General features: G+C 40.5%; 1 protein-coding gene across 4 annotated transcripts in view; it reads right to left on the bottom strand.

Moving 5' to 3' along the window:
- Nucleotides 1–27,481, bottom strand: part of SH3KBP1 (SH3 domain containing kinase binding protein 1) — a 404,653-nt gene that overhangs the window by 228,928 nt on the left and 148,244 nt on the right. For all 4 annotated transcript variants that reach the window (XM_077145714.1, XM_077145717.1, XM_077145712.1 and 1 more), the window contains one exon: nt 13,089–13,212. In XM_077145714.1, the coding sequence (XP_077001829.1) occupies nt 13,089–13,212 (124 nt within the window). The remainder of the gene's footprint in view (nt 1–13,088; nt 13,213–27,481) is intronic.

Raw genomic sequence — 27,481 nt, 5'->3', positions numbered from 1 at the left:
CGGAGAAGTAGATTGGCGAATAACGGTGTATACTTATGAACGAAGGTTGTGCTGCTACAAAAAGGAACAATGTTGTGAGGCATGCAATGATGTGAATGAACATGTGGGACATTTGGTGAGACAAAATAAGCCAGAAACAAAAAAACAACAATGGTATGGTCACCTTTAGAAAATGCTTATAAGAAAACAGGGGCCTACACTGTAAGCTTTTAGAGCAGACACATTAAGTCCGGAGTGGTGATTATTATTTCTGGATTTGGAGAGGCTGTTTTATATATGTAATCTGATATTCAGAGATAAGAATGGAGCCAAACAGGTTGGGGTTAAAGTAATTCCTTACCCTAAGGGGTAAGGAAGACAGTGTCTATATTTTAGAACCACACATACTCTTTGAGACCAATGGAAGAAAGGTTTATTTGATCTGGAACTGAAATTTTCTGTAGCGCATAATCTAATTCAACTTATCTGCATAGCTCATTCGAACAACTGAAACACAGGAAGCACAGAATAAGAAAGAGGTCCTTTAATCCTGTATAGATTTATGTAATGCCTGGAAACAGCCTAGAGTATATTAAGCACATAATCAAAAAATATTGGCAAAGTCCCTGGGGGAGGGGAGAAAGTACATGGAACTATTAAATCTTACCATCAGGGAACCCCCTGATACTGTGTCAAACTTTAGGGATACCCAAATCAATAGGCAATGCCCTCAATTATGAGGCATTGTGAAGCTTATGTAGGTAGCGGAGAAGCTTAGACTACCTATAGGCATGCCTAAGAGTTAATTCAGGAGAACCTCTGTTGTTGCTTAGAGGTGGCCTCAGTCTCTCTAAGCCCAACTCTGCAAGTGAAATCATTGCCCTTCCCGCTACGTGGGACATGACATCCAGGGGTGAAAGTCTCTCTGGTGACATGGGAGAGGACTCTCAGGGATGAAGTCAGACCTGGCTGGCCCTGTGGGATCAACAATTCCATCTTGACCAAAAAGGGGGAAAGAAGTGTCATTAATAAAGAATCAGTGGCAGAGAGAGTTCAAATAGAGTTAAGAGGCTACTCTGGAGGTTGCTCGTAAGCAAGCCTCAGGTAGACCTTGCTACCTATCATAACCTGCCAATCCCCAACCGGGACCATTGCAGTCAATCCTAAAGAACATCTAGGGCAATATATAAGATCCCACAAGGGTTCCAGGCACTAGAGTAACTTTCCAGAAACCTACAACCTCCAGATGGATCCCTGGTCCAGATAAGTCCAGAAACATAGCTGAGTCTCTCCAGAACATCAGATAGATCCATCTCTCTACCCATGTTAGTGACAGACCCTTCCAACAGCAAAAATTTAGAGGTGCCATAGCCCAAATAACCCCAAAGAGAGGTATGGAAAGATCAAGGGTGATGGTGGAATTATACACTGGATGTAAGACTTAACAAATGAATATGAATGCTGAATCATTAAATTGATATCTCTTTTAGTCTCCAGTATCTTAGAGCAACTAGAAGTATAAACCTAAAATTGTCAAATTGTAACCCATGTCAAAGTCTGAAATATGTTCTACAACTAACTGTAGTGCTGTTCTTTTACATCTATAGCTTTTTTGTATATATGTATTGTGCACAAAACAAAAAGGAAAAAAACGTCGACTGTGAATATAAAAAAGCACTTAAGCCCTCTAGCCTCTCAGATTCTGGAGCAGCTAGAAAGAAAAATATGAGAGGATGGTATGGTAGCCCATGACAAACTCTGGGATCTCTCCTGTAACCACTTGCTGAAGAGTGCTTTGAAAACTATTGTTTTTTTATTTCTTTGCTTTGTATATATGTTATACTATATAATAAAAAAAGTTAAAAGAAAAAAACAAAAAAAGAACTAAGGACAAAAAACAAATAGATAACAGAGGGTGATAAGCGTAAAAAAAAATGGGTAGATTGCAAAGTACTGGCAAATGACAGGGAGGGGTAAGGGTCATAAAGAGGTGTAGGTTTTCCTTTTGTCTTTTCTTTCTTTTTCTGGAGTGATGCAAATGTTCTAAAAATTATCATGATGATGAATACACAATTATGTGATGATATTGTGAGCCACTGATTATATACTTTGGATGGAATGTATACCTCAATGAAATTTTTTTTGAAAAACAGGCTCTGATGAGCTGAGAAGGAAAGAGACGATAAAGCCTGAGATGGCATAATCTAGGAATGCCTGGAGTGTACAACGATAGTGACTAAATGTACAAATTAAAAAATGCTTTTGCATGAGGAAGAACAAAGAAATGTCAATATTGCAGGGTGTTGAAAATAGATGGTAATTAATATTTTAAAACTTCACTTGTGTGTATGACTAAAGCAAAAAAATGTTTATTTGCTACAAAATTTATAATTTGACTAGTGCATTTCTAATATAACTTATGTGGACAGTTTAATTGAACACTCTAAGTATATGGAACCTTAAGTAGGGCATGAGATTTTGTAGGTTTGTCCAGAGTGATGCCCTGATAAATCCCAGAGTGATTTGAGTAGTGAATAAAAATGTATTTACAAAGTTCCCTTGGGGGAATGACGAGAAAGGGGGAAAATTCAACTTCCCCCTATGGAGAATTCCTGATATTCTCACAAGCAGTGGGGACAATCAAAGTGATAGGCCAAGCCCTCAATCTTGGGGTTTGTTCACATGAAACTTAACCCCGCAAAGGATAGGCTAAGCCTACTTAAAATTAGGCCCAAGAGTCACCCCCAGAGAACCTCTTTTGTTGCTCAGATGTGGCCTCTCTCTCTCTCAGCCAACACAACAAGCAAATTCAGTGCCCTCCCCCTCTCTATGTGGGACATGACTCCCAGGGGTGTAAACCTTCCTGGCAATGTAGGACAGAAATCCTAGAATGAGCTGGGACTTAATATCAAGGGATTGAGAAAACCTTCTCGACCAAAAGGGGGAACAGAGAAATAAGACAAAATAAAGTGTCAATGGCTGAGAGATTTCAAACAGAGTCAAGAGGTTATCCTGGAGGTTATTCTTATGCATTATATAGATATCATCTTTTTAGTTAAAGTATATCGGAGAGGCTGGAGGGAAGTGTCTGAAACTGTAGAGCTGTGTTTCAGTAGCAATGTTTCTTGAAGACGATTGCATAATAATATAGCTTTAGCAATGTGACTGTGTGATTGTGAAAACCTTGTGTCTGATATTCCTTTTATCTATGGTATGGACAGATGAGTAAAACATATGGATTAAAAATAAGTAAATAATAGGGGGAACAAATATTAACATAAATTTAGTAGATTGAAATGCTAGTGATCAGTGAAAGAGAGTGGTAAGGGGTATAGAAAAAAAATAGGGGAAACAAAGGCTAAAATATATTAGGTAGATGGAAATACTAGCAGTCAATGAGAGGGAGGGGTAAGGGGTATGGTGTGTATGAGTTTTTTCCTTTTTATTCCTTTTTCTGAATTGATGCAAATGTTCTAAGAAATGATCATGGTGATTGTGTTAGTTAGATTCAGTTGTCAACTTGGCCAGGTGAGCATACCTAGTCTTGTTGCTGCGGACATAAGCCAATGGTACATGAACCTCATCTGTTGCCAATTACATCTGCAGTCAGCTAAGAGGCGTGTCTGCTGTAATGACTGACGTTTGACTTGATTGGCTGGTGCTTAAATGAGAGATTGCAACGTAGCACTGCTAAGCAGCTCGGCATTCCTCATCTCAGCACTTGTCTTTGGAAATGCAGAAAAGAAGTCACCCCGGGGCCTGGAGAGAAGACCAGCAGAGACCATCCTGTGCCTTCCACATAAGAAAGAACCTCAGTGGAAAGTTAGCTGCCTTTCCTCTGAAGAACTAACAAAATAAATCCCCTTTTATTAAAAGCCAATCCGTCTCTGGTGTGTTGCATTTCGGCAGCTAGCAAACTAGAACAGTGATGAATATACAACTACATGATGATATTGTGAGTTACTGATTATATACCAAGAATGGAATGACCATATGGTAAGAATGTTCATGTTTGTATGTTGTTATGTTAAAAAAAAAAAAAGCAGGCTTTTGGGCGGTGTGACAGTGGCTCAGCAGACAGAATCCCCCCTGCCATGCCAAAGACCCGGGTTCAATTGCTGGTGCCTGCTCATGCGGTGGGGGGTGGGGGGGAGCGAAGCAGGCTTTGTGGTATTTCCTCACAACCCCATATGTAGGTGTATTACACCAACTCAAAATGGTAACCTCTTTTACTAGTAGGCAGAGACACTAACCACCTTCTTTATGCACATTAGGAGTTAAATAGCATCCAGAAAAGCTAAGATTTCCTATCTTTTAGTTGGAAGCAGGAAGAGAAGGCAATGGGATTGTTCTGTGAGGGACCTTGTCAATCTTGACCCAAGACCAGGTGGACCTATAAAACCTAGCCTTGCCATGACCTAGCTCCAACCCCTTACTCTACTTTTCATTCAAAGCCCAGCCCAGGGAGACAATCGTAGACACGAAGACATAAGAGATGACCAGCTTGTCACTTGAGAAACTACCAAAAGGGCCGGCTTTCAAGATTTAGATTAGGGGATTATTCTCCTTTCACCAGTGAACTCGTGTTCGCAGCCACAGGCTTCAGAAGTAGTGCCAGTTATCACTCGCAGTGCCAGCACCACCATCTGCACTCACTCACGTTAACATTTCCTGTGTGAGGCAGAATCTGAAGATTACATTAGAGATGCTTAGAAAGCTCCTTGCCCTGTATTTTAAAGCCTAGCACTCCCCAAAGCGGAGTCCTAACTAGCATTCAATGAAATGCAGTGCCATCATCAAAGATAAACAGGTTTCCTTCCCACAGGTCAGCAGAGAGCCTGTAATATGCAAATATTTGTCAGTCTCTAAAAGGGTGCCGCTGTATACAGCTATGGCAGAAATTTATTTGACCAGAGAGCCATTTCTCTCTCTCTCTCTCTCTCTGTCTCTCATTTATCTCTTGCTCTCTCTCTGCTAATCTTTTATGGAAAGTTTGGCAGGACTATAACTCCATACAACATACCCTGAGAAATCCTGATCTGGTTTCTATCTGAGCAGGTCCTGCATATCACACCAGCTCCACTTGAGTAGAGGGAAACATACAATAGTAATCCCCTTTCACAATATGCCTTATAGAGACAAGCTTTAAGGCTCAAGGGCTTCGTGGAAACAAGCATTGCATGTAAGGGTACCATATGGTTGAACCAGGAGCTATCCTCTGAGCCAGATGGCTATATACAGGTTGTACATTTCAGGTATTCTACATCAACTGAACTGTAAACTCCTCTGTAACATTAGCGAACTTTGGTCATTCCCAGTCATACAGACACTCTGACTTTTATAAGGTACCTAAAGCTTCATGCTAGCAATACAAAAGCCAAAATAGGAAGGCAAACCTGCAAGTGGGTTGTGTTCTATGCAGAGTGTTTACAACTCCAAACGCATTTTCCCAAAGAAACAAAGTTAGAAATGGTGATTAAGTTCCCAGACTTACCCACAATATAGCTAAAACAAGGCACAGTTGCAATATTATCAACAAAAAACCAAAACAGAGATTAAATAAGAAATATTCTTATTTATCAAAAATACTTAACCATAAGTGCATATCAAGCATGGGATGGTGAAGGCAATGCATGCCTAGGAGAAAACAAAATGCAGGATGGCCTGCAGAGAATTGACAAACAATAACAAAGCCTATAAAGTCAGTTGGCTTTTGATTTCCATCACCTGCTGGCAACCGTGAACAACAGTAGAAATAAAAGCACTGCTCCCACCACCCCTCCTTTGAGGAAAAAAAGGAGTTCAACAAGAAGCGAAGAAATAGTTGGGGATGCTTGGAGTTCTTAAGGAAGAGACTATGGCTTACGTACAGGGATTTTAGTGTAATTCTTTTTTGCATCCAAATTATTATCTATTCCTAGAGTCATGCCTATAGAAGTCTTTCTTTTTTTTTTAATGCTTATCAACAATGATCCTGGTCAGTGGGGGTATCACAGACAGAACAAGGATTGGGAGACAGAGTCTGTGAGTTTAATCAGCAAATAACTAGAAGAGACAGGAAAGGGGTTAAAGAGAGGATGTGTGCAATGTGAAAAACAGCGGGTCTGAGATGGAGTTGCATGAACTATGAAAGTGAGTTGCAGAAACAGACAGAGGGAAGACAAAGGCAGAGATTGTAGTTATGCTGCTGTAAGCCAAGGTAACCAGCAGAAGTCAGGAAGTGGCAAGGAAGGATCCTCCACCAGAGCCTTCAGAGAGAGCAGGACCCTGTTGACACCTTGATTTTGGACTTCTGGCCTGCAAAACTGAGAGAATAAATTTCTGTTTTGAAGTCACATGAGTTGTGGAAACTTCTTATAGCAGCCCTGTGAATTTTGGACTCCAGAATACAATATCAACTCCTGTCTGAGTTTCCAGCCTGCCATCCTGCTCTACAAATTTGGAACTTTTCAGCCCCCACAATCATATGAGCCAATTCCTTAAAAATAAATCTCATTATATAAATATATATACACACACATACACACACATATACATACATATATAGATATATAGCTATATACATGTACACACACATATCCTATTGGTTCTGTTTCTCTGGCAAGAAAGGCATCTCCCTTAAGATTCCCCCAAGGAGAAATAATGGAGGTGGTCAAGAGGAGGAGTATTGTAGGAGAGCCATCAGGTGGAGCCACCGTCATAAAACCACTTCATGGACCACTGCTCTGGGTGGACTTGAGTAAAAACTCAAGCTGAGCAAGGCAGGAGTCTAAATTAACAATTGTTCCATGAGAACAATAGAAGAAAAATTCTAAAATCCAATTTTGTTAATGACCCCTACATAAAAAAGCATAGAAAATGCATACAGACAAAGTAAAGCCACACCCCTCTATATAGTTTCTTTTCACCCACTTTACCACCACCACCCTGGGCCCATCAAGCAGCACTGCCCTGATAAGAAAATGATCAAGGGCAGTATACCCTAACATCAGTTACTGGTCCTTACAGGGGATCCCAATAAAACTTGTCAGAAATACAGCCAGAGAGCAGTTATGTTAAAAGATCTCTTTAAAAATTTTTTTTAATTGTTTATTTTTGTAATATATATACAACCTAAATTTTCCCTTTTAATCACATTCAGATAGATAATCCTCTTTAACCACATTCAGATATATAATTCAGTGGCCATCACACACATATTTAACTTAATATGTTTCAACGGATGCATGCTAGGGAGATGCAATTTGACTAGGGTGGGCAATTACGTCTCATTTCACTCAATAACTGCTCTAGAGAGTGAGAGTCAGCAAAAGATGAAAATCTGTTCTCATTTAGTCTTTGATTTCTTAATACTAAAAGACCTCTATAAGGGCCTTTATTCCGATACTCTCAAGCGTTTGAGAATAAAGGTCAACTTGGAAAAAAGATTATATATGCATATTCAGATATACAGATACATTCACGCAGACATATATATATATATATTAAATATTATATCCATCCACTTCATTGCCAGGTTTCCAGCTTTATTTCCATTTCCCCACGGGGAAGATCAGCTCAGGTGCTAGCCAAGAGCTCCTGGACAACAGTAATGCCTTCTCTTAACTCTTACCCTTCTATCCTTCCATCAAAGCTATTTCTTCAGGGAGAATCAACAGGTATTTGGAAAAGCATAGCAAAGTTTTGTTTTTCTGACTCTTAGTTAACTGGAGGTGATTCACATTTGTTTCTTCAAAAGGAAATTTGAGAGAAAAAAGTCTTGTTTCTACAGCCAAATCCCCGGGACCTGCATTTATCTTAAACAACCTACCACTGGAAAAACAAAGCAGCTGAAATTTTCTTTACTAGGATATACTTTTTTTTCATCCATTGCTGACAGTTTCATTTCAGACAAAGAAAGCCCACCACTTATCAAGATCCACGCTACTGCCTTTCAAACACACACATTTCCACTCCAGCACATACATGTTCATACACATGGGTACCTACACGCTTTCACCCATATTCCAACAAACAAGCAAATAGAGACCTCTAGAATATTTTTCCAGGCAGCCAAGTAAATGCTAAAGAAATGAAAGTTAAAAAAAAAGAAAAAAACACCCTAAAACGTTTCACCTTCCAGAAAGACAAGGAAGGGAGGTCACTGTGGTCAGATCTGTTTAGGGATCAGAATGCTTTATGCTGAAACGATGAGGAAACGGAAGGCAAACATTAAATAAAATTATTCTCAGTTATAGGCAGCAGATCAAAACAGAAAGCCCTTTTGTGTTGCAAACACTAGGTCAATAACCAATGTTGGGGAGCGTGTATGTATCACCCATCCACACACAAAATGAATTCTGAAGACCATCTGCACTAACTTTTAAAGCAACAGTGTGTCACCAGAGGCAGAGCAGCTGTTGGTCCTTCTGTTAAGGAACACTTTTGCATCAAACCTGTCTGAAGGGCTAAAAGTACCAGAAACAAACTCAGAGCAATGTTCTCTGATTGAGGTAATAACCACATACCAATTCAGAGCGGAAATCCACTCCCATCTTAACTTGTGTCTCATGGGAGGCAACAGATCTCACCTGATATCATCAGCGCTAGACCTGTTACAAAGAGCATCTTTTAAACCATCAGACCCTTCAGCATTAATCTCTAGAAGGGGCAGTAAAGGGCAAATGCATAACAAATCTTAAATAAAGATGGGAAAAGCAATTTTTTTTGGAAGGCAGATGCCAAAGTAGCAGAGCGACTTAAAAAGATGATTATAAAATACATTTTATATCAGGAGAGCATAACAATAATAGCAAAAATAAATAAATGTACATAATACAATAGAGACTTACCAAACACTGAATTCATGATAAACTGGAAATAGAAATAAGGACATATAAAGCCAACCAGAAACCCATGGAATGGCTTCACATTCAGAATGACAGAATTAAGAGACATACCCCCATCTTGCCATAAGAAAGATACAGAAAACATGCAGCACTTTCTCAACATTTCCCAAGTGACACAATAGACTGGAACTGCTTTCAGGTAGGGCTGGCTGGTGATGTTTTGCTAGTCCTCATATCTGCTCCAGTACTGAGCACAATGCCAGGCCCACAGGAGGCATGCAATAAACACATGCTACTGAATGTTCATTGCTACCCTCCATAAAGTGAAGAAGGACCAAGGTCCAAAATTATAGATGGCAGGAGGGGTTCAGTGAGAGGCAGAGGTGCACCTTCCCTACTGATCTGTTAACAATGCAAAAACTGGCAGAGTAGAGCCCCGAAATAGACCCTGGTCCTCACAAAGGACTGCAGGTATCGATTACAACCTGGATACTTAACCTATCATATCAATAAAGTTAGTAAGGAAACACTTCTAAAGATGAAACTAAATAATATTTTATTTCATTTAAATTAATGCAAAGAAGAATCCACAGTATCAAATGGACAAGATCCTTCTTGCTCATCTTCGAGGACATATTTAGGGTATCTGCTATGAATGGTTAAAACTTCCATTTTATTCAATTTTGCTTTTAAACTCAAGGCTTGAATGATTCTTACAAATTCTTCTATATCAATGTTCTAATTTAGAAGGGCCTATCATTCTCCAATATGGGTTTAACACTAGAAGAAACAAAAGAGAAAGTCATTCTCAGAAGGAAACAGACAACTCTTTCTACCTGATACATGAGAATGACATTTGGTTCCAAGAAAAGTTCTCAATCTTTCTAGTTGAGACTCATCAATATACAGGGTCTGGGATAACTTTAGGATATACAACACCCATGCTGCAAATTTAAATGAAAAAAAAAAAAAGACTTATTCTTCCTTGGGAAAAGCTCATTTTAAAGAGGAAGCTCCTTCCCTGGACTCAGGTAAAGATCAAACAAAAGGCCGGGTTGGGAGCAGGCACAATTGCCCCTAAGGTTCAAATGCCCAGAATGTGTGACATCAGTCAGCAGGGGCCTTCTCACTCTCTTGATCTGAGTCACAACTACTCAAATGAAAAGCCCATTGAATCATTCAAGTACCTCCCTAAATCAACTCCACAGAAATTTGCAAAGGTTAAAGCTGAAAATTGAAACTAATTGGTCCACAAACCTAATGTTTCCAACTGCCCTGGCCTTTTCTCTGGGCTATAAATAGCTTCCTTCAAACTCTGGGTATCTTTTGACCTTATGCAGCTGCCTGAGGAGGACAAACTCATCCCAGATTATGAGATACTACAACCCATTCACCACTGCAGTAAGTAATACATGTAGCAAAATGCAAAAACAACTGGACACAAGTGGGCAATTTTTGGAGCTACATCTATCTCAAATTCAGGACCCAATTTCAGGTTCCTAATAGGAACATACTTTAATCTTTTTGTATTAAGCCCATTACAAGCCTTTATCAAATGATAAGGCCCATATAAAGCAAAAAGTCATCTGATAAATTTGGCAATTTGATAAATCTGAAGGAAAGGAACTTGTGTTAATTCTATTAAATTCTCAACAAGACCAAGGCTGAATCACAAGGTAGACTCATATACTCTAAGAATGATCCCTTATTTGTGAACCAAAGGAGGCTGCTAATAAACTATGAAAACAACTTCCCTCCATAACATGCATGAACAGCCATAATAGACAAAAACATCAGAAAGATTTCCAGAGACAAAGCTTGATGAAAAACAAGGGGGGGGGGGAACTTCAGAGTCATTTACCATGATTCATAAAGCACTAAAAATTAGATGGACGAAGTGTTTACAAGTAAGTAGAATCATCCCACAGATTTAGCCTCTGATCCTTGTTTTTTTTTTTTTAAAGTGTTTTTTCATTGATTTTGGGTGGGAAAAAAATGTGGCTTTTCAGCTCAGCACAATGAACTATTTATTTGGCCTGACAAGGCCAATCAATCTAACTCTGCTGTTTATTATAAGGAGTAGTAGAATACTGTTAGTCTTGACTGGTGGGGGGAGGGCCAAAGGCAGCAATGGTCCTGGTACACAATGCTTCACTTCAACTGGAAATTTCTGTTTGGCTCAGGTGACCCAGGAGGTCAGTGTGAGGACTTGGACAGAATGAAGATGGTTTATTATGTGTTTCATTTTTAAAGAACGCTTCCATGTGCTAAGGTCTCACAGCCACTGGCATATTCAGTATATAAAATACCTAAGAAGAAAAGGTTGGTCATAACCAGGCTGCAGGCCTACAGCAAAAGGCTGAAGAAGGAATATAAGTCAGTATGCCACCCCTTTTAACTCCATTTTCTGGTTAATGAAAAACTCCATAGGGAACTCAAAGGCCAAATTTTTAGTTGTAAAGAAACAACGATATGAAAAGTTCCATTCCTTCATTCATTTAAAGTTCTCAGGTAATTTTATATAACTCCTCCAGATAATTACCTTAACTCCTTACCTTGATTAATTCTTGATCTTGTTAGAGTTAATTAAATAACATAATTCTACTATTTGCTTTACAAGTACAGGGCTGGGCAGAGAGGCCCCATCGCTGGTCACCACGTGTGCAATTCCTCAGCGTGCTGACCTAAAGAAGTATCAGGAGGAACAGGAGGGGCTCAGGAAAGACACAGTGAACTCTATAGCTCCAAATCCAATGAGTGCAGGTCTCAGGAGTTTTGGAACATATTTGTAAGAATGCAGTGAGCACCTTCTTTGGGAAGACTGTAGTTTGACAGTACTGTACACTTCATTCTTAAATGGGATATCCCATGCATTTGTAGGATGGGATTTTTTTAAGGAACAAAACTAAAAAAAAAAAGAAAGAAAGAAAATCCTATAGTTGCTAACAAGTGTGGGCCTCCAGCCAGTATTTAATCTGAATAATTCAAAAAAGGAAATGTAAAACAGGGCAGCTGGAGGGAGGTGGGGGGAGAAGCAGGAAGGAAGAGAGACACAAAGCTAATCTCTCGAGCACTATGATCAATGGACAGTTTACTGGACAAATTCCTATGCTGTCTAAATTTTTTGAAAGATTTGCTGTTCTTCCCCATGGTTATGTATACTTGCCTTCTTTTTTCTTTTTAATGGAACCCGTTACTCGTACATTTCCTGCTCCTGCTCCTGCTCCTGCACAGCTCTGAATTCCTCTTTAAGGAAGTAATAAGTCAAGTCTGCAGTGGAATGCTAACTACCATGGACATGCTCAGTGTGTGCCCAAAGTCGATCCACAGTATGATGGATCCAAAGTAAGGTGTTAGGAAAAATGGAGGTAGCTGGTGACCCAGCAAGACCACAGAATAAAATTGCTAGAGTTGTCTCTGCAATCTTCTATTCTCTTTCATATAATTTCAAACAAGGATCACAAAAGAGGGGTGGGGAAGAAAACAAAACTCCAAGAAGCCGATATCGTAAAATTTGCCTCAAGGCTCTGTATTTTCTGCATGATTTTTCTGTAAACCTATATTATATTTTAAAAATTAACTAAAAAGAAAGTAAATGGGAGAAAAAGAAATGCCTTGCTAAAAATACCTATCAAAAGAAAGCTGTGCGGCTACAATTGACTTCCAAGCAGATTTTAGAGCAAAGACCATTACTGGGGATAAAGAAGGTCATTTCATAGTATTAAAGAGGCAATTCACACACTAAAAAAATTTTGCCTTAAGGTTTCAAAAAGGAAAATAAGATTTTTAAAGGTCCGTTAGTTAGACAGATGTATTAGCTGTACCTTCACACACACTGCCTCATAAACTGAGAAAGAGAGGGCCTGTGTTGGGGAGCCCAGAGGTTAGGGGAAAATCCTGATAAAGCCTGCCTTGAATTAAAAAGAGAACATGGTCAGACACACACAGCTCAGGCCTGTATCATAGCATTCTAAGAGGTCACCTTTCCAAACCAGAAAAATATATATGGAAGCAAAAGCTATAGCCCTGGAAAAATCATTTGCAGATTTAGTCTACTTTCCTATTATCAGAAAACATTTTTATTAGTTCCCTTTATTACAGTCACTGTATCATTACTTGCCATATATGTATGTGTTGGTATGTGTCCAAAATTCATACAAAAAAGGGGGGGGGGCAAACGCCATTCAATTTTTCAGCAATTCAACCCTTGACACAGTTCACCTACAAGTCTCCAGTTTTTGCTTGTGAGCAGGGAGGGGAGCTCTTTCTCCTTTGCCATACCTCTCTTATTGGTTCTTAAAATTGTTTCAGAAGACAGCAAAGAGTTTCCACTGGATATTTCGTGCACGGGCTTTTCTGGAGCTTTGCTGGAGAGAGGGTCCTTCTTCATCTCTTTCTTTATTTCCTGTGAGGATAGATAAAAAGAAAAGAAAGACCATAGTTTGAAATCTTGGGATACTTCTTTGACTATTTTAAGCTTCATTTTGCTGGAAATGAACCACAATGAACACAACTCAATATAACATGATGTTTTAGAAACACCATTTCCTATATCTTTGTTGCTCTTTTCCCTTACATTTATTAGAAACGCACCTGGTCCTATAAAATGGAATAAGGCCAAGGATGGTAATGTTACCTTATGTGACTATGGCCATTCCACGTGGTCATGAAGGGAATGAGTTACACAAAGAGGCCACCACACAGCTCTAAGTGATAACCAATTCTACTTTTTGAACAATGAAAGCTATGGTCAACCAAAGTCACCCTTTAAAAACCTTTTTGTTTCTATTCCTCTCAACAGAGGTTTATATAGATTCCCAAATTGCTATTGTGCTCAGTTATACTGAACCAAAATGAAAATGATTTAAATTCACGTACAGTCATCAAGTTCCTCTAACTTTTTAACTCTTAACAAAGAAAAAAAAATAAAGATGGAAAACTAAACTATAGACTATCATTTTAGGCCAGGAGTCAACAAACTATGACCTATCACCTGTGTTTGTAAGTAAAGTTATGTGAAACACAACCACGTTTAAGTAATATCTGTGGCTGCTTTGATGCTATAAGAGCAGAGTTGAGTAGCTGCAGCAGAGATTAAAACCTAAAATATTTACTATGTGGCACTTGACAGAAAAAATTTGCTGACCCCTGCTTTAGGCAGACTCCTATCAAAGCTCCTGTAAGATCTGTATTTTGAAAACCTGAGAGCTGATACAATTATTTCAAATTACTTAAATAATTTTATATAAATCTAATTAGTAGCCAGAAATGATAGTAACTCACGAACAACAGGTCTATACACCGGAATTCTTCCCCAAAGAGCAGGGAGGTTCTGAGCTCATCTAAACCCACAATCACACTGACTTGAGAGAGAAAGAAAGCTTGTCACAACAGAGCCACTACTCAGCAACTTTCTATACACTCAAGTGTCAGCCACCGTATCCCTCCCTCCCTTACCAGGGCCCCACGAGAAACCAGCAATGGGGCTGGCACTTTGCTGGACTAATGGTTTCAGTTGGTGTCCCAGTGGCCTAACCAGACAAATTTCAGCTCCCGGTCAAACCAGATACCTCAGAGCAGCAAAGCTGTGTGCCTGTGTATGTGCATGTACATGCACAGACACCCACTCAGCAGCCCCAGCATCTTCTAGAACAGCAGCTGCCGGGGGTTCCTGTAGTCTCACAGGCAGATAGCATCAGAGGAGAATCTGCAAACACTGCCCGCCTGATCAACATGATGGGATGCTTTCTTGGTGATAGCTGCCAGCTAGCTATGGTTTTCAAAGTATAAGAAAACAAGACACCAGGGGGCTCATTCCCCTTTGGGGGAAGAATAGTTGCTCAAACCTCACTTTCTAAGGCAGTGTGGATATGCCTATGCACACACAAATTTCCCACCTAGGCACAACATAATGTCATAACACCAACATCCAATTTTGCCAAGGAATAATTCACAAAAATTCAGTAGATTGTGGGCAACACTGCCAGATTTTGTTTAGCACTAACCACTAATGGCATGCAGTTAGGCAAGAGTGAGGGAAGAAGGCAAACACAGGAAAAGAACTAGTGGCAGGGGTGTGTGGGTAGATGGCAGGGGGTGGGGGAGGAGTGAAGGCTCTTAACCATGTTGGCTACCTAAGACTTCACAAGCAGCAATAACGTGAGCAGCCTGGTCTTATCCGGGGCAGGTACCTAGGGGTGAGGAATCAGCACCAGGAGAGGCAATCCTGGGCCATAAATCCCAGATTCCACTGTTCCCTCAATGACTGGCCACAGTTAATGGAGAGAGAAACCTAATGATGAATGGATTTCTTAAGTTGCTTCTTTAATGGAAGCAGGGAGGAGACAACCTTTAAAATATGTCCTGCATTTGATTGCAGAGAAACCAATCAGACCCATGGACAGTGCATGAATTCTGCAGACTCTCCACTTGGACAACCTGGTACTCCAGGCTTGACACCCCAACTTCTACCCAACAACTTCCCTCAACCTGCCCTTCTCCTGAGTGGCCTGCTTTGTCTGACACTCCACTGTCCATATACTTGCCCAGGCTCAAAAATTCAACCTTAACTCCCATATACTGTCCATATACTTGCCCAGGCTGAAAAATTCAGCCTTAACTCCCATATCTACCCAGTCACCCAGGCTGTTTCTACTTCCTCAATCTCTGTTTCTCTCCATTCCTCCCATACTGCCTTAAAAACATGAATATCAGCTAACATTTGATACCGACCATGTGCCAAACCTGCTCTAAAGGCTTCACCTAGATTATGACAACTTAAGTCTGCACAACAGCCCCATGAAGTTGATCTCATCATCACCCCCATTTTACAGTTGCATACTCCAAGACACAAAGACCCAACAAAACTTTCCTGAGGTCAAACAAGGAGCAGAGCCAGAGTCCTGCATGGATTATAATAATGTTCTCCTCCCCTCCCTGCCTCCAGTCCCTACCCTAACAGTTCAGCCTCCAAATTGCCACAAATTGCCACAAGGTACACTTTCCACAACAAATGTCTGTCCTCACCACTCCACAACTTAAATCTTCCAGGTATTCCCAAAAGACCACAGTATAAGCTCTTTAATTAAAAAACCTTTGAAATTGTACAGGAAACCACAAGTCCCTGTATACTTGGTTCTAGCTAAATAAATCTGACATGGATGCTGACCCCATGGTACCAATTACTGTGCAAATACATGTTGGGAGGGCACACTTCTTGAACAACACCTTAAGTTCACAGAATTCTGATACCATGGATTCCTATTAGTAGGCACTAAAAATAGATAATGCTGGCAATGATACAACTTTACACTGGCTTAGGCTTATATAAATTAAAGTACGTGAGCAAATATCTTTTTTACTGACTCCTCACAATAACACTGTCAGGTTAACAAAACTGATTTGCCAGACTGATATTTTTTTACATATTAGAATAGAGAGACCCTGTGAGAGAAGATGAAAGACTACAGCAAGGTTACAAAGCTAGTAAAGGGCAGAGTCAGTCAAGGAACCAAGCCCTGGGCCTTCAAGGCAGAACTCTCCTGCTATCTTCCACCTTCCAGGTCATGGACAGGAGGAAGACTCAAAACCACCCCACCCGTGGTTCCAGTGGGAATCTTAATTTCCTTACACACCTAAAGGATCCAAAAGGCCAAAAGTACTGAAGCCCAAACACTTAAAGTCCACATACAAAAGCTAGGGAGCAAGGGTGGCCTTGACCCCAGACAGCTATGACAGTGCTCAAGTAACTCCTGCTTACATCTAGCTGCCAGCATCCAGGTATCTGGAGCTCTCCAAGGTTCTGATCCAGTGCAGAGGGACTCTGGATTTCCTGGGCCTAGGTGTTCTAGTCCCCAATACTCAACTTCTGCTTCTTGACCAATAGAAACATATCTTCATCTATTTGTCAAAAACCTGGGTCCTACTATCCCAGTGGTAGAGGCCATAGCCTAGGCCAGACTGTGGGCCCCAGGGGTTTAGAGAGGTTCATACATTCACACAGATAAATCAGCAATGCTCTTACTTACTTAAAGCAGTAGAATAGACAGGCTTTCAGCAAATCTCTTTGTGAGGTAAGAGAAACCAAGTGTCTCTTTATCTCAGATCTGATGACGTAACAATGGAAACTTGGCATATACTGTAAACTGAGGCAAATAATAAGCTATCAATGCTGCCACTACGCTTGAGCTGTGTCTCAAGGATAACCTGAGAAAAAGGAGAGAACTCATTACACCATTCCAGTTTCCCAAAAGCATCGTGCTGAACAGAGTTCAAGATGGCTCACCCACTTTGAGGCCAAAAGCCTTACCAATGCCACTCTAGCAAAAACTCTCCATGACACATATGGAGCAGCCTCGGTGAGCAAATGCATAATTTGCAAGCAACTATAAGCTAAGATAGGATATTCTGCTTTATGATAAGCTGAGTTGCCTGGATGTGGCTGAGCCAAGTCTGCTACCTCTTTCTGCCTCATCTTCCCCATCCATTATATAGGATACTGGGGCTTTGTCTGGGTTCCATCTGAACTTCTATAAATTAATTGGTCAGTCTCTGCATTATTTTCCTTGCTGCTAAAACAAACACCATGCAATGGGTTGGCTTAAACAATGGAGATTTCTTGGCTCATGGTTTTAAGGCTAGAAGTTCAAAATCAAGACATCAACAAGGTGATGCTTTCTACCTGAAGACTGTGGCATTCTGGGGCTGGCTGCTAGTGATCCTTGGTCCTTGGCTTTTCCATCACATGGCAATGCACATGGCAGCATCTTCTCCTTTCTCTTCTGGAGTCCACTGACTTCCAGCTTCTGGCTGCTTCCTATAGCTTCTCTCCTTCTATGTCCAACTTCCTTTGTGTCTAACAACTTCAAGGCCCACTTTCTCAGTTTGGGCACACCCTAACTAATGATATCTTTAAAGGTCATACTGACCTAGTTTGCTAGTTGCCGAATGCAACACACCAGAGACAGATTGGATTTTAATAAAAGGGGATTTATTTTTTTAGTTCTTCAGAGGAAAGGCAGCTAACTTTCCACTGAGGCTCTTTCTTACGTGGAAGGCACAGGATGGTCTCTGCTGGTCTTCTCTCCAGGCCCCTGGGTTCCAACAACTTTCCCCAGGGTGACTTCTTTCTGCATCTCCAAAGGCCTGGGCTGAGCTGCAAGTGCTGAGATGAGGAATACCGAGCTGCTTAGCTGTGCTATGTTGGGATCTCTCATTTAAGCACCAGCCAATTAAGTCAAACATCACTCATTGCAGCAGACATGTCTCCTAGCCGACTGCAGATGTAATTAGCAACAGATGAGGTTCACATACCATTGGCTTAAGTCCACAGCAACAAGACTAGGTATGCTCACCTGGCCAAGTTGACAACTGAATCTAACTAACACATGTTCACCCCTTGTCAACTTGGCAACTTCAAGCATCACCTTAAACAGGTGCAAAAAATTCTCTTCTTGCTGTGGACCTGTGAATCTCAAAACAAGTTGTCTAGTGCCAAGATGCAAAGGAGGATACTCACAGGATACAGATTTTCATTTCCATAGGGAGAAATTGGAAGAAACACAGATGTAAAGCCTGCAGGGCAAGCGTCATGGAATTTCAAAGTCTGAAAGTCATTCATCCTTCGGCTTAGAAAGTGGCAGTCTCACCCTTTCTGAGGGCCTATGCAGTGGCCCGCCTCTTTCCAAATCAACCTCGGGGAACATCGAGGAGACCACCTCTAGGCTCCACTCTCTCCAGGCATCAGGGCCACCCCTGGGCTCTCTACCATTTCTGGGGCACACGCCTCAACCCCTCCACATGGTGGCAGCCAGGCTCTCCCAGTCCCCCAAGGAGCGTGCTCTACCTTCTCAAAGGCCTGAGGCTACACAACTCTTCCACTGCAACAAGATGAGAGGCTCATCCTCACCCTTCAGGGTAAACTAACCCTCTCCATGTATATAGGTGGGTTCACTCTCCTGGCCGAGGTTTCTTGGCTTCAGACCCGAGTGTCCATGGTTCTCACTCTGCAAACTCCAATCTCTCCCTTTTGTGTCCTCCTTTGTCAAGATTGGCAGTGGTTCCATTTACACCAACAGTCCCTTCACGCACTCCAGGTCTTCTCCATCATTATCTTCACAATTCCTCCAAAATCTTCCCCTTAGCCATCCAAAAAACTGTTCCAACAGATCTGGTATTTGCAAACTGCAGCAGCACCCCACTCTCTGGTACCAAATCTGTTCTAGTTTGCTAGCTGCCGGAATGCAACACACCAGGGACAGATTGGCTTTTAATAAAAGGGGATTTATTTTGTTAGTTCTTCAGAGGAAAAGCAGCTAACTTTCCACTGAGGCTCTTTCTTACGTGGAAGGCACAGGATGGTCTCTGCTGGTCTTCTCTCCAGGCCCCTGGGTTCCAACAACTTTCCCCGGGGTGACTTCTTTCTGCATCTCCAAAGGCCTGGGCTGAGCTGCAAGTGCTAAGATGAGGAATGCCGAGCTGCTTAGCTGTGCTATGTTGCGATCTCTCATTTAAGCACCAGCCAATTAAGTCAAACGTCACTCATTGCAGCAGACATGCCTCCTAGCCGACTGCAGATGTAATTAGCAACAAATGAGGTTCATGTACCATTGGCTTATGTTGGCAGCAACAAGACTAGGTATGCTCACCTGGCCAAGTTGACAACTGAATCTAACACACTGACAAATGGGTTCACACCCACAAGACCAGGGCTTGGGAGCTGAACAGGGCCTTTGTGGGGGACAAAATTCAATCCCCAATAGTCTCTAACCAAAACACTGCAGGTAGAACACCAACAAAGGTAGAATTTGGAGACTTCCTCCCTCACCTCAAGAACCAAACCACAAGAAAGGCTGAGACACAGGTTTCATGGAAAACCAAGAGAACAACGCTATATGTCAAAAAATCAGAGCTAGGCCTGGCATCATCATTAATTAGGTGTGTGACCTTATAGGCAAGTTACTTAGGGCCTCTAAGGAGCTATTTTGTCATCTGCAAATGAAGTCTAATACTAAATACTTTGGTACCAATACAGTGCTGTTTCCAGGATCAAACAGCAAATTGGAGAGTAGCATACAAGTTTAATGTTTCAATTACTGTCATTATTAATATTATTAAATAGGAAATGCTATTAAAATAAAACTACACATAACACAGATGAATTTCGCAGTGATAAGTAAAAGAAGCCAGACTCCAAAGTGTACACACTGTGTGATTACAACTCTATGAAGTTCAACAAAAGACAAAACCAATCAATGGTGAGAGATGAGAGAACAATGGCTACCCTTGGGATGTAACTGGGAGGCATGTGCACAAGTCTGCCAGGAGGATGAAATGTTTTATAATTTGGTATGAGTAGTGGTTACAGAGGTATAAACAGTAAAAATTCATCGAACTGTACTTCTAAAATCTCTGTACTATATTGTAGTTGAGTTTCAGTGAAGAACAAAAAAAGAATAGCTTAAGTGCTCAAACCAAAAGACACATTCTTTTGAATTTAAATGTGCTAATGGACTGTCCCAGAAAATAAAAAATCTGAAAAGCTTTTTCTGGGGTACTTTAATATTCATTTGGGGGGTAGAAAGCTTTCTGCAATCAACATTAAAGAGGCAGATGGTCAGAACGTGCCAGACGCATCCTATGTAGTGGGCGAAACAAAGGTCGTCTCATCAAATTGATACAACTGCCGAATGGATCTGCCCTCTCCATGGCATCTTTTCCTCTCCATCTCAGCTGCTTTCCTCCTATCCTGCAATATCTCCTTCTACCTCCCACCAATAATAGTGCAGACACAGAGGGAAAGCCGGTCCCACAGGCACCAGGGGGTGCTTGGCATCTCTGTGACCCACCAAGAACGCTAGTCCTGGTGCTCCCTCAGCATTCACAGAGCTGAGCCTCACTCAGCAGGGTCCACACAGCTCAGGCAGGAGCACGGCATGGAAAAGACAGTCACTCAGCAGCCACCCACAAACCTGGGTCTATTTTTTTCTGGAGAAAAAGCTTCCTTTAGAGCCAGGCAGAGCTCTGGCCCCACAGCCGTGGTCCCTGTGCCAGTTCACACACACAAAAAAAACGTTCTGCAATTACCACTAGCAGAAGACAAAAGGAGATCACTAAAAACAAACCTTTACGCTAAATCTACTGATAACAAGAGTCTTGAATAGTTACAGAATACTAGAAATAGCACATTGCTCCTCCACACACGCATGCTGTGTTCCTGCACTCCCTCCCCCTCTACTGCCTGTGCAAAAGGCAAGCGCAAGAAGCAGCCGCCTTGATGAGTTACGTTCCCTGCACCCATCAGCTGTATTTTCCCAGCTCTTGGCTTACTTCACCAAAGTCTAGTGAGTCTCAGGACACCTGAGAAGACACAGTCAGTATTTTGAAAGCAATAACAGGGTACGAGGGAGGGTCAAATATATCTAAGATTTCTTTTTAAAATGTATCTGACAAAAAGACAAATATTGTATGGTTCCATTTACATGAAGTATCTAGAACAGGCAAATTCGGAGCCAGAAAGTAGATTACAGGTTACAGAGGAGGGGGAAATGAGGAGTTATCCCTTAATGGGTCCAGAGTTTCTGTTTTGGGTGATGAATACACTTTGGTAATGGATGGTGGTGATGGTAGCAAAACATCGTGAATGTAATTAATATCATTGACCTGTATACACTTAAAAATTGTTAATATGGCATATTTCATGGTATAGGTGCATTTCCACAATAAAAAATAAATTAATAATTAAAAAAATAAAGCAAAATGCATGGTATAGGTGTGTTTCCACAAAAAAAATTAAAAATTAAAAAAATAAAGCAAAATGTATCTGAAGTAAATGTAGCAAATTCTGAGGACTTGATAAAGCAGGGTAATGGGCACCCTGGAACTGGTTATTTAGTCTATCCCTTTTTCCATTCGTTTGAAATATTTAATCATTTCCCCATAAAAACTATATAGTGCAATCACACTGAGGGATTTCTTTCTTTCTTTTTTAGAGTAAGCAGGCAAAAAGATTATTGAGAACACATGAGAAGACATGTAGGGACTCTCACAGAGACAGAGGTAAGAAAGTATTAAGAGGTTTTTTTTTTTTGAGGGCTTTGTTATAGTTACCAAATATGCTGCCATGCAGAAAAGTGCTCTGGCATATACATAAACCTAAGACATTTTCAGCTCAAAACTAATGAGGAAAGTTTTGTGTTTTTTAACATGACTGCATACCTATCATCATGTTTCTTATATAAATCTTCAACTACATATTTGCAATATCATATATTTGCTGTATTATCTCCCAAGAATCACTGATAACACAAGCCCAGGCAAGAAGCTCTTGGCCTGCACGTCAGAAATGGACACTGGACAACATGAGAACTGTAATGCAATTACCTACATGACAGTCGTACTTTTATCTTTGCCCATGCCCTGCTAAACATCTAGACTATTGCCATTTGATCAAAAGGGTATTAATACAAACCATCTCTTTGGACATGCTTTAATAAATATCTGTGAAATAAATGACCAATTTAGTAGAGAGTTATAGGAAGGACATCTATCTACAGATAAGGGGGAATATTTTCAATTTAGCTAAAAACTTTCTCAATGTGGAGATCTATAGGATCCCAAGGATGTCACAACTGGGATTCGCTGGATCACAAGCAACCTCTCACTTCAAAGGATGCCAATCTGGCTTAAGAGCAGTCCAAAGAAAATTCATGCAGTGTCTCACTTTAAAAAAAAAAAAATTAGCAATACATTTTTTTTTTGGCAATACTTTTTTTTTCTTTTTTTTTTTTTTGCATGGGCAGGCACCAGGAATCAAACCTGGGTCTCTGGCATGGCAGGCGAGAACTCTTCCTGCTGAGCTATCATGGTTCGTTCTGCAATACATTTTATTTCTTTATTAGACAGGAAATATTAGGCATTCAAAATAAATTTGCTCACTTATAAAAATAAAACCTCCAAAGAACCAGAAGAAAGCAAGGGGGAATGTTTTTGCCACCTCAAAGTGAGAAAGAGTATTTCATACTAAGACACTGAACCCAGAAGTCAAAAATGAAAGGGTTGACAAATTACAGAAAACTATAAATACAGTATAGCCAAAAAATCAACAAAATATTTTAATATAATAAAAATATATAGATAAAAACTGGAATAATATAACCTGTTACATGGCGAAAACTTCTTCTAAAAATTATTAACCAAAAGACCAATAGTCCAACCAAAAAAAACAACAAAGGACAACTCATAGAAAAAAAGGCAAATGATTCAAACATATGAAAAGATACTTAACTGTACTCTTAAGAGAAATGCAAATTATAACAAGATTCATTCAACAATACCTGTCCAGTGCTCACTAGATAGAAGGACCCTGCATACTTTGAGCTCTCTTCTCATACCTAACTACTGCGTTATCAATTTTATGTGTCAGAATGGCAGCAGTCAAAAAAAAATGATAATATAATTTTGCCAAGGATGTAAGGAGAGAGACCCTCTTACACTTTCTAATGAGAGTATAAATTGATATAAGTCGGTACACCCTCTGGGGAAGCAGTTTGGCAATTATCTATCAAATATTTAAATGGCTATATCTTTTGACTCAGTATTTCTACATTGAGGAATTTAAACTACAAATATACTCGCACACATGCAAAACAGCATATGTACAATATTGATAATTATGGCATTGATAAATTAGCAAAAGACAAAGAATATAAAAGTGACTCAGAACAGAACTGATTTTATGAATTATGGTAAATCCATACATGGAACTCTCTCTGAGAATGAGATCAGTCTGTAAGTACCAATGAGGACACTTGCCAAGATGTACTGCAAGGGGGAAAAGCATGACTGCATGCTATTACATCTGTGTAAATTTGTGTGCGTGCCTCATTGTGTGGTATAAAAGCTACATACCACAAGCTGAAACTGAGGCCACCTCCAGAGAGGGGAACAGGGTGGCCAAGGGGCAGAGGAAGTATATATTTTGACCCTTTTAACTGATGCCATGTCCCTGGATTAGCTATTTGAAATTTTATTTAAAGTTTATTAGTATTTAAACAATTAAAATTATTTAAAGTTTAAGTAATTGAAATGTGCTAACTATTTCCCAATCATTAGACTACTGGCTATTACTTTTTCTGAAAACAATTATTTCCTGTGCCTAATAATAATTTGGTTATATCACTTCCACTGAGAGTTTTAAAGATCCTAATACAACCAGTCACAGTAACAACAATTTATACTAACCCAGAAACAAAGCTTAAAGGAAAGCTCTTCAATCCAAATAATTCATCAAGAAGGGCAAGAAGAAAGTTGAAGTGTGGGACAATCATGCATGGCCCAATAATGGGCTGACTTTTCAATGATACGATATAAAATCCGAAATTCCAAATTACTGAAGTGCAAGTATAACTAACAGCATGACAAAAACAAAGAAAAACAAATAAACTACATATAAAGAGGCAATATTAAATTTTATTTACAGCTTTATCATGGGAAGAATCTGTTTGCTCTGGTAGCCAGAGTGTAAGTGACAGGAACAAAACCATTTTTGGTTGGTTAATTATACCTATGAGGTGTGCATTTTGCCCATCAAATTATCTCCTGGAAAAAAAAAAATTTTAGTGTTTCTTATAACATCATACCTACTCTATGAAGCAGTACCCCAAGTACAGGAATTGCTGAATCCCGTGCTAAGTAAATAGCTTGCCCAGAGGAAAAAAGAGGAAGGGGCTTTGAAAGTCCAATAGTCTTTTCTGAAGTATTTTTAACAGCTTAAACGGTGACCCAGCACCTGGGCTCCTGCAGTCTTTTGCTGGAATTCCTGTCACAGCACTAATCCCGCTGTATGTTAATCACGGGTCCTTAGGTCCATCTCTCAGGATTCTGTGATGCCTCAAAGATAAGTAGTTCTCACTCATCTTTCATCTCTGGGAGGATCTAGATAGTGCTTTGCACTCAGTAGGCACTCAATAAATGATAGCCATTATCATTAGCTCTAACATTCTTTTCATAGACATTTGAGTACCTACTGTGTGCCAGATATAAATAAAAGCAGCACAGGCTTATCACTCAATGTTAATTTCTACAGTCACAACTGTTCCTAAATAAAAATATTTAAATGCAGTAAGATTTTTCTTAACACAAAGGAAGACTGAATATATTCCACATTTCGCTGGGTCTTCTAAAAATATTAAATTAGCTGGTAAATATGAAGAGTATGCTATGGGTGAGGTGCTGTACTAAGGACATCCCAAGGGCTAGTATTTAATCCTCATAACTACACCGGGTGGGAGGGACCACTATGATCTCTCTTTTACAGATGGGGAAAGTGGATCTAGGAGGTGAAACACACATAGCCAGTAAGTGGTCGAGTGACACCGGTCCCAACAGCCATACCACATTCCCGTCCTGTACAGCATCAAGGCTCCCTAATATTGCTTGGGCTCTGAAAGGTCAACTGCTGTCCACTGCCAGGCAAAAGAAGAAAGATAAGGGAAATGACTATAGAATAAACTTTCTGAAATGACCAGTGTGAGAGCCAACAATTTGAAAGCTGCTCCCAAGTAAAGAAATGCTTGAATTTTTACCAACCACAAAGCACCTGTCTATGGGTTGTTGAAAGAATGTTTCTATACATTTCCATCCAGGACAACTCGATCATCAAGAATGAATTACTCTAAGCCCAAGACAAAACAATGCCATTTCCTGATTAAAGCTTTTAGACAGCTGGGCATTTTCATTTCTCAGAGCTGTAGGGAGCCATGCAAATTTCCATACAGCAACTTCAAGATCATTAATCTAAGGAAAGCATGTGCCAACAGAATACCAGATTTTATACTGCTTCAATAGAGAAGAGGAGGGGCAGGTTAATCTAATTACCCTACGTGTGGTCACCTGACTGTGGCTAACAAAAAGATCAAATGCTAAGCTGTACAATCAGCAGCCAACTCCTAAGTAATGAGGCATTTCACATCACAAAAGAATGAGAGAAGGGGGGTTGAAAATGCTTAGATTGCTTGAAACCAAATACTGTAGCAATAAAAATAAGCATACTGAGCTTATCTAAATGATAGGCAGAGCATTTTAATTATCACAAGGGGCTAGAAGCATGACAATAAATCAATCTCTCTCTGTCACACAGTCACACACACACGCACACACACACACACACACACACACACACACATAGTCAATAACACTGGAAGATACTAGAAAAATGGAGCAAGGGATGGCTAACTGAAGAAGAGGTTGTCAGGAATCAGACACCGGTGGAACCCTGGAAGTAAACCCACCCCGAAGCCAAGACCATGCACTTGGCACTTATCACCGCCTGCCCATTACATGTCTTCATTTCCAGTGAAGAGCAGCCAGATTTGGAAAGGCAGCAGCACTAACACAGGCAGCTGAAACCTTCATTTCAAGCTCTGGCTCTGGATATTGCTGAGGGTGTGGCCTTGGTGCCTCAGTTTGTAAAATTGGAGATTAAAATATTCTGAAAATCGAATGAATGAAAGCACAGCTTCTGGGCCCTAGGATTTTCAGGCTCCATCAGCAGGGCTGGGAACCCCACCTGCCAACAGACATAGATGTGGTTAAGTATTAAAAGGGAAAAACTCCTATGAGTCACCCCCAAGAGAACCTCTGTTGTTGCTCAGATGTGGCCTCTCTCTCCAGCCAACACAACAAGCATACTCACTACTCTCCCCCTGTCTACATGGGACATGAATCCCAGGGGTGTGGACCTTCCTGGCAACGTGGGACAGAAATCCTACAATGAGCTGGGACTCAGCATCAAGGGATTGAGAAAACCTTCTCGACCAAAATGGGAAAGGGCGAAATGAGACAAAATAAAGTGTTAATGGCTGAGAGATTCCAGAGTCGAGAGGTTATCCTGGAGGTTATTCTTACACATTAAATAGATATCACCTTGTTAGTCAAGATGTAACGGAGGACTTCCGGGCCAAGATGGCAGCTTAGCAATGTGCGTATTTTAGTTCGTCCTCCAGAACAAATAGTAAATAACCAGAAACAGTACAGAACAGCTCCTGGGGCCATGTCAGTGACCTGACACACAGCGTACCCCAGTCTGGACCAGCTGGACCGGCTGTGAGCACCCCCAGAACTCCAACACAACAAGCAGACTCACCACCCTCCGCATGTTGCGTGGGACATGACTCCCAGGGGTGTGGACCTTTCTGGCAACGTGGGACAGAAATCCTAGAATGAGCTGAGACTCAGCATCAAGGGACTGAGAAAACCTTCTCGACCAAAAGGGGGAAGAGTGAAATGAGACAAAGTGTCAATGGCTGAGAGATTCCATACAGAGTCGAGAGGTTATCCTGGAGGTTATTCTTATGCATTAAGTAGATATCACCTTGTTATCCAAGAGGAAAGGGAGAGATTGGAGGGAACTGCCTGAAATGTAGAGCTGTGTTCCAGTAGCCATGTTTCTTGATCATGATTGTACAATGGTGTAGCTTTCACAGTGCGACTGTGTGATTGTTCTACTCATCTTTGTCAACAGATGAGTAGAACATATGGAATAAAAATAAATAATGGGGGAACAAATGTTAAAATAAATTTAGTTTGAAATGCTAGTGATCAATGAAAGGGAACAGTAAGGGGTACGGTGCATATGTTTTTTTTTTTCTGTTTTCGTTTTATTTTCCTGTTGTCTT

The sequence above is a fragment of the Tamandua tetradactyla genome, chromosome X (assembly GCF_023851605.1).
Source record: "Tamandua tetradactyla isolate mTamTet1 chromosome X, mTamTet1.pri, whole genome shotgun sequence".
NCBI lineage: Eukaryota > Metazoa > Chordata > Mammalia > Pilosa > Myrmecophagidae > Tamandua > Tamandua tetradactyla.
This window is presented reverse-complemented; position numbering and strand designations above follow the sequence as displayed.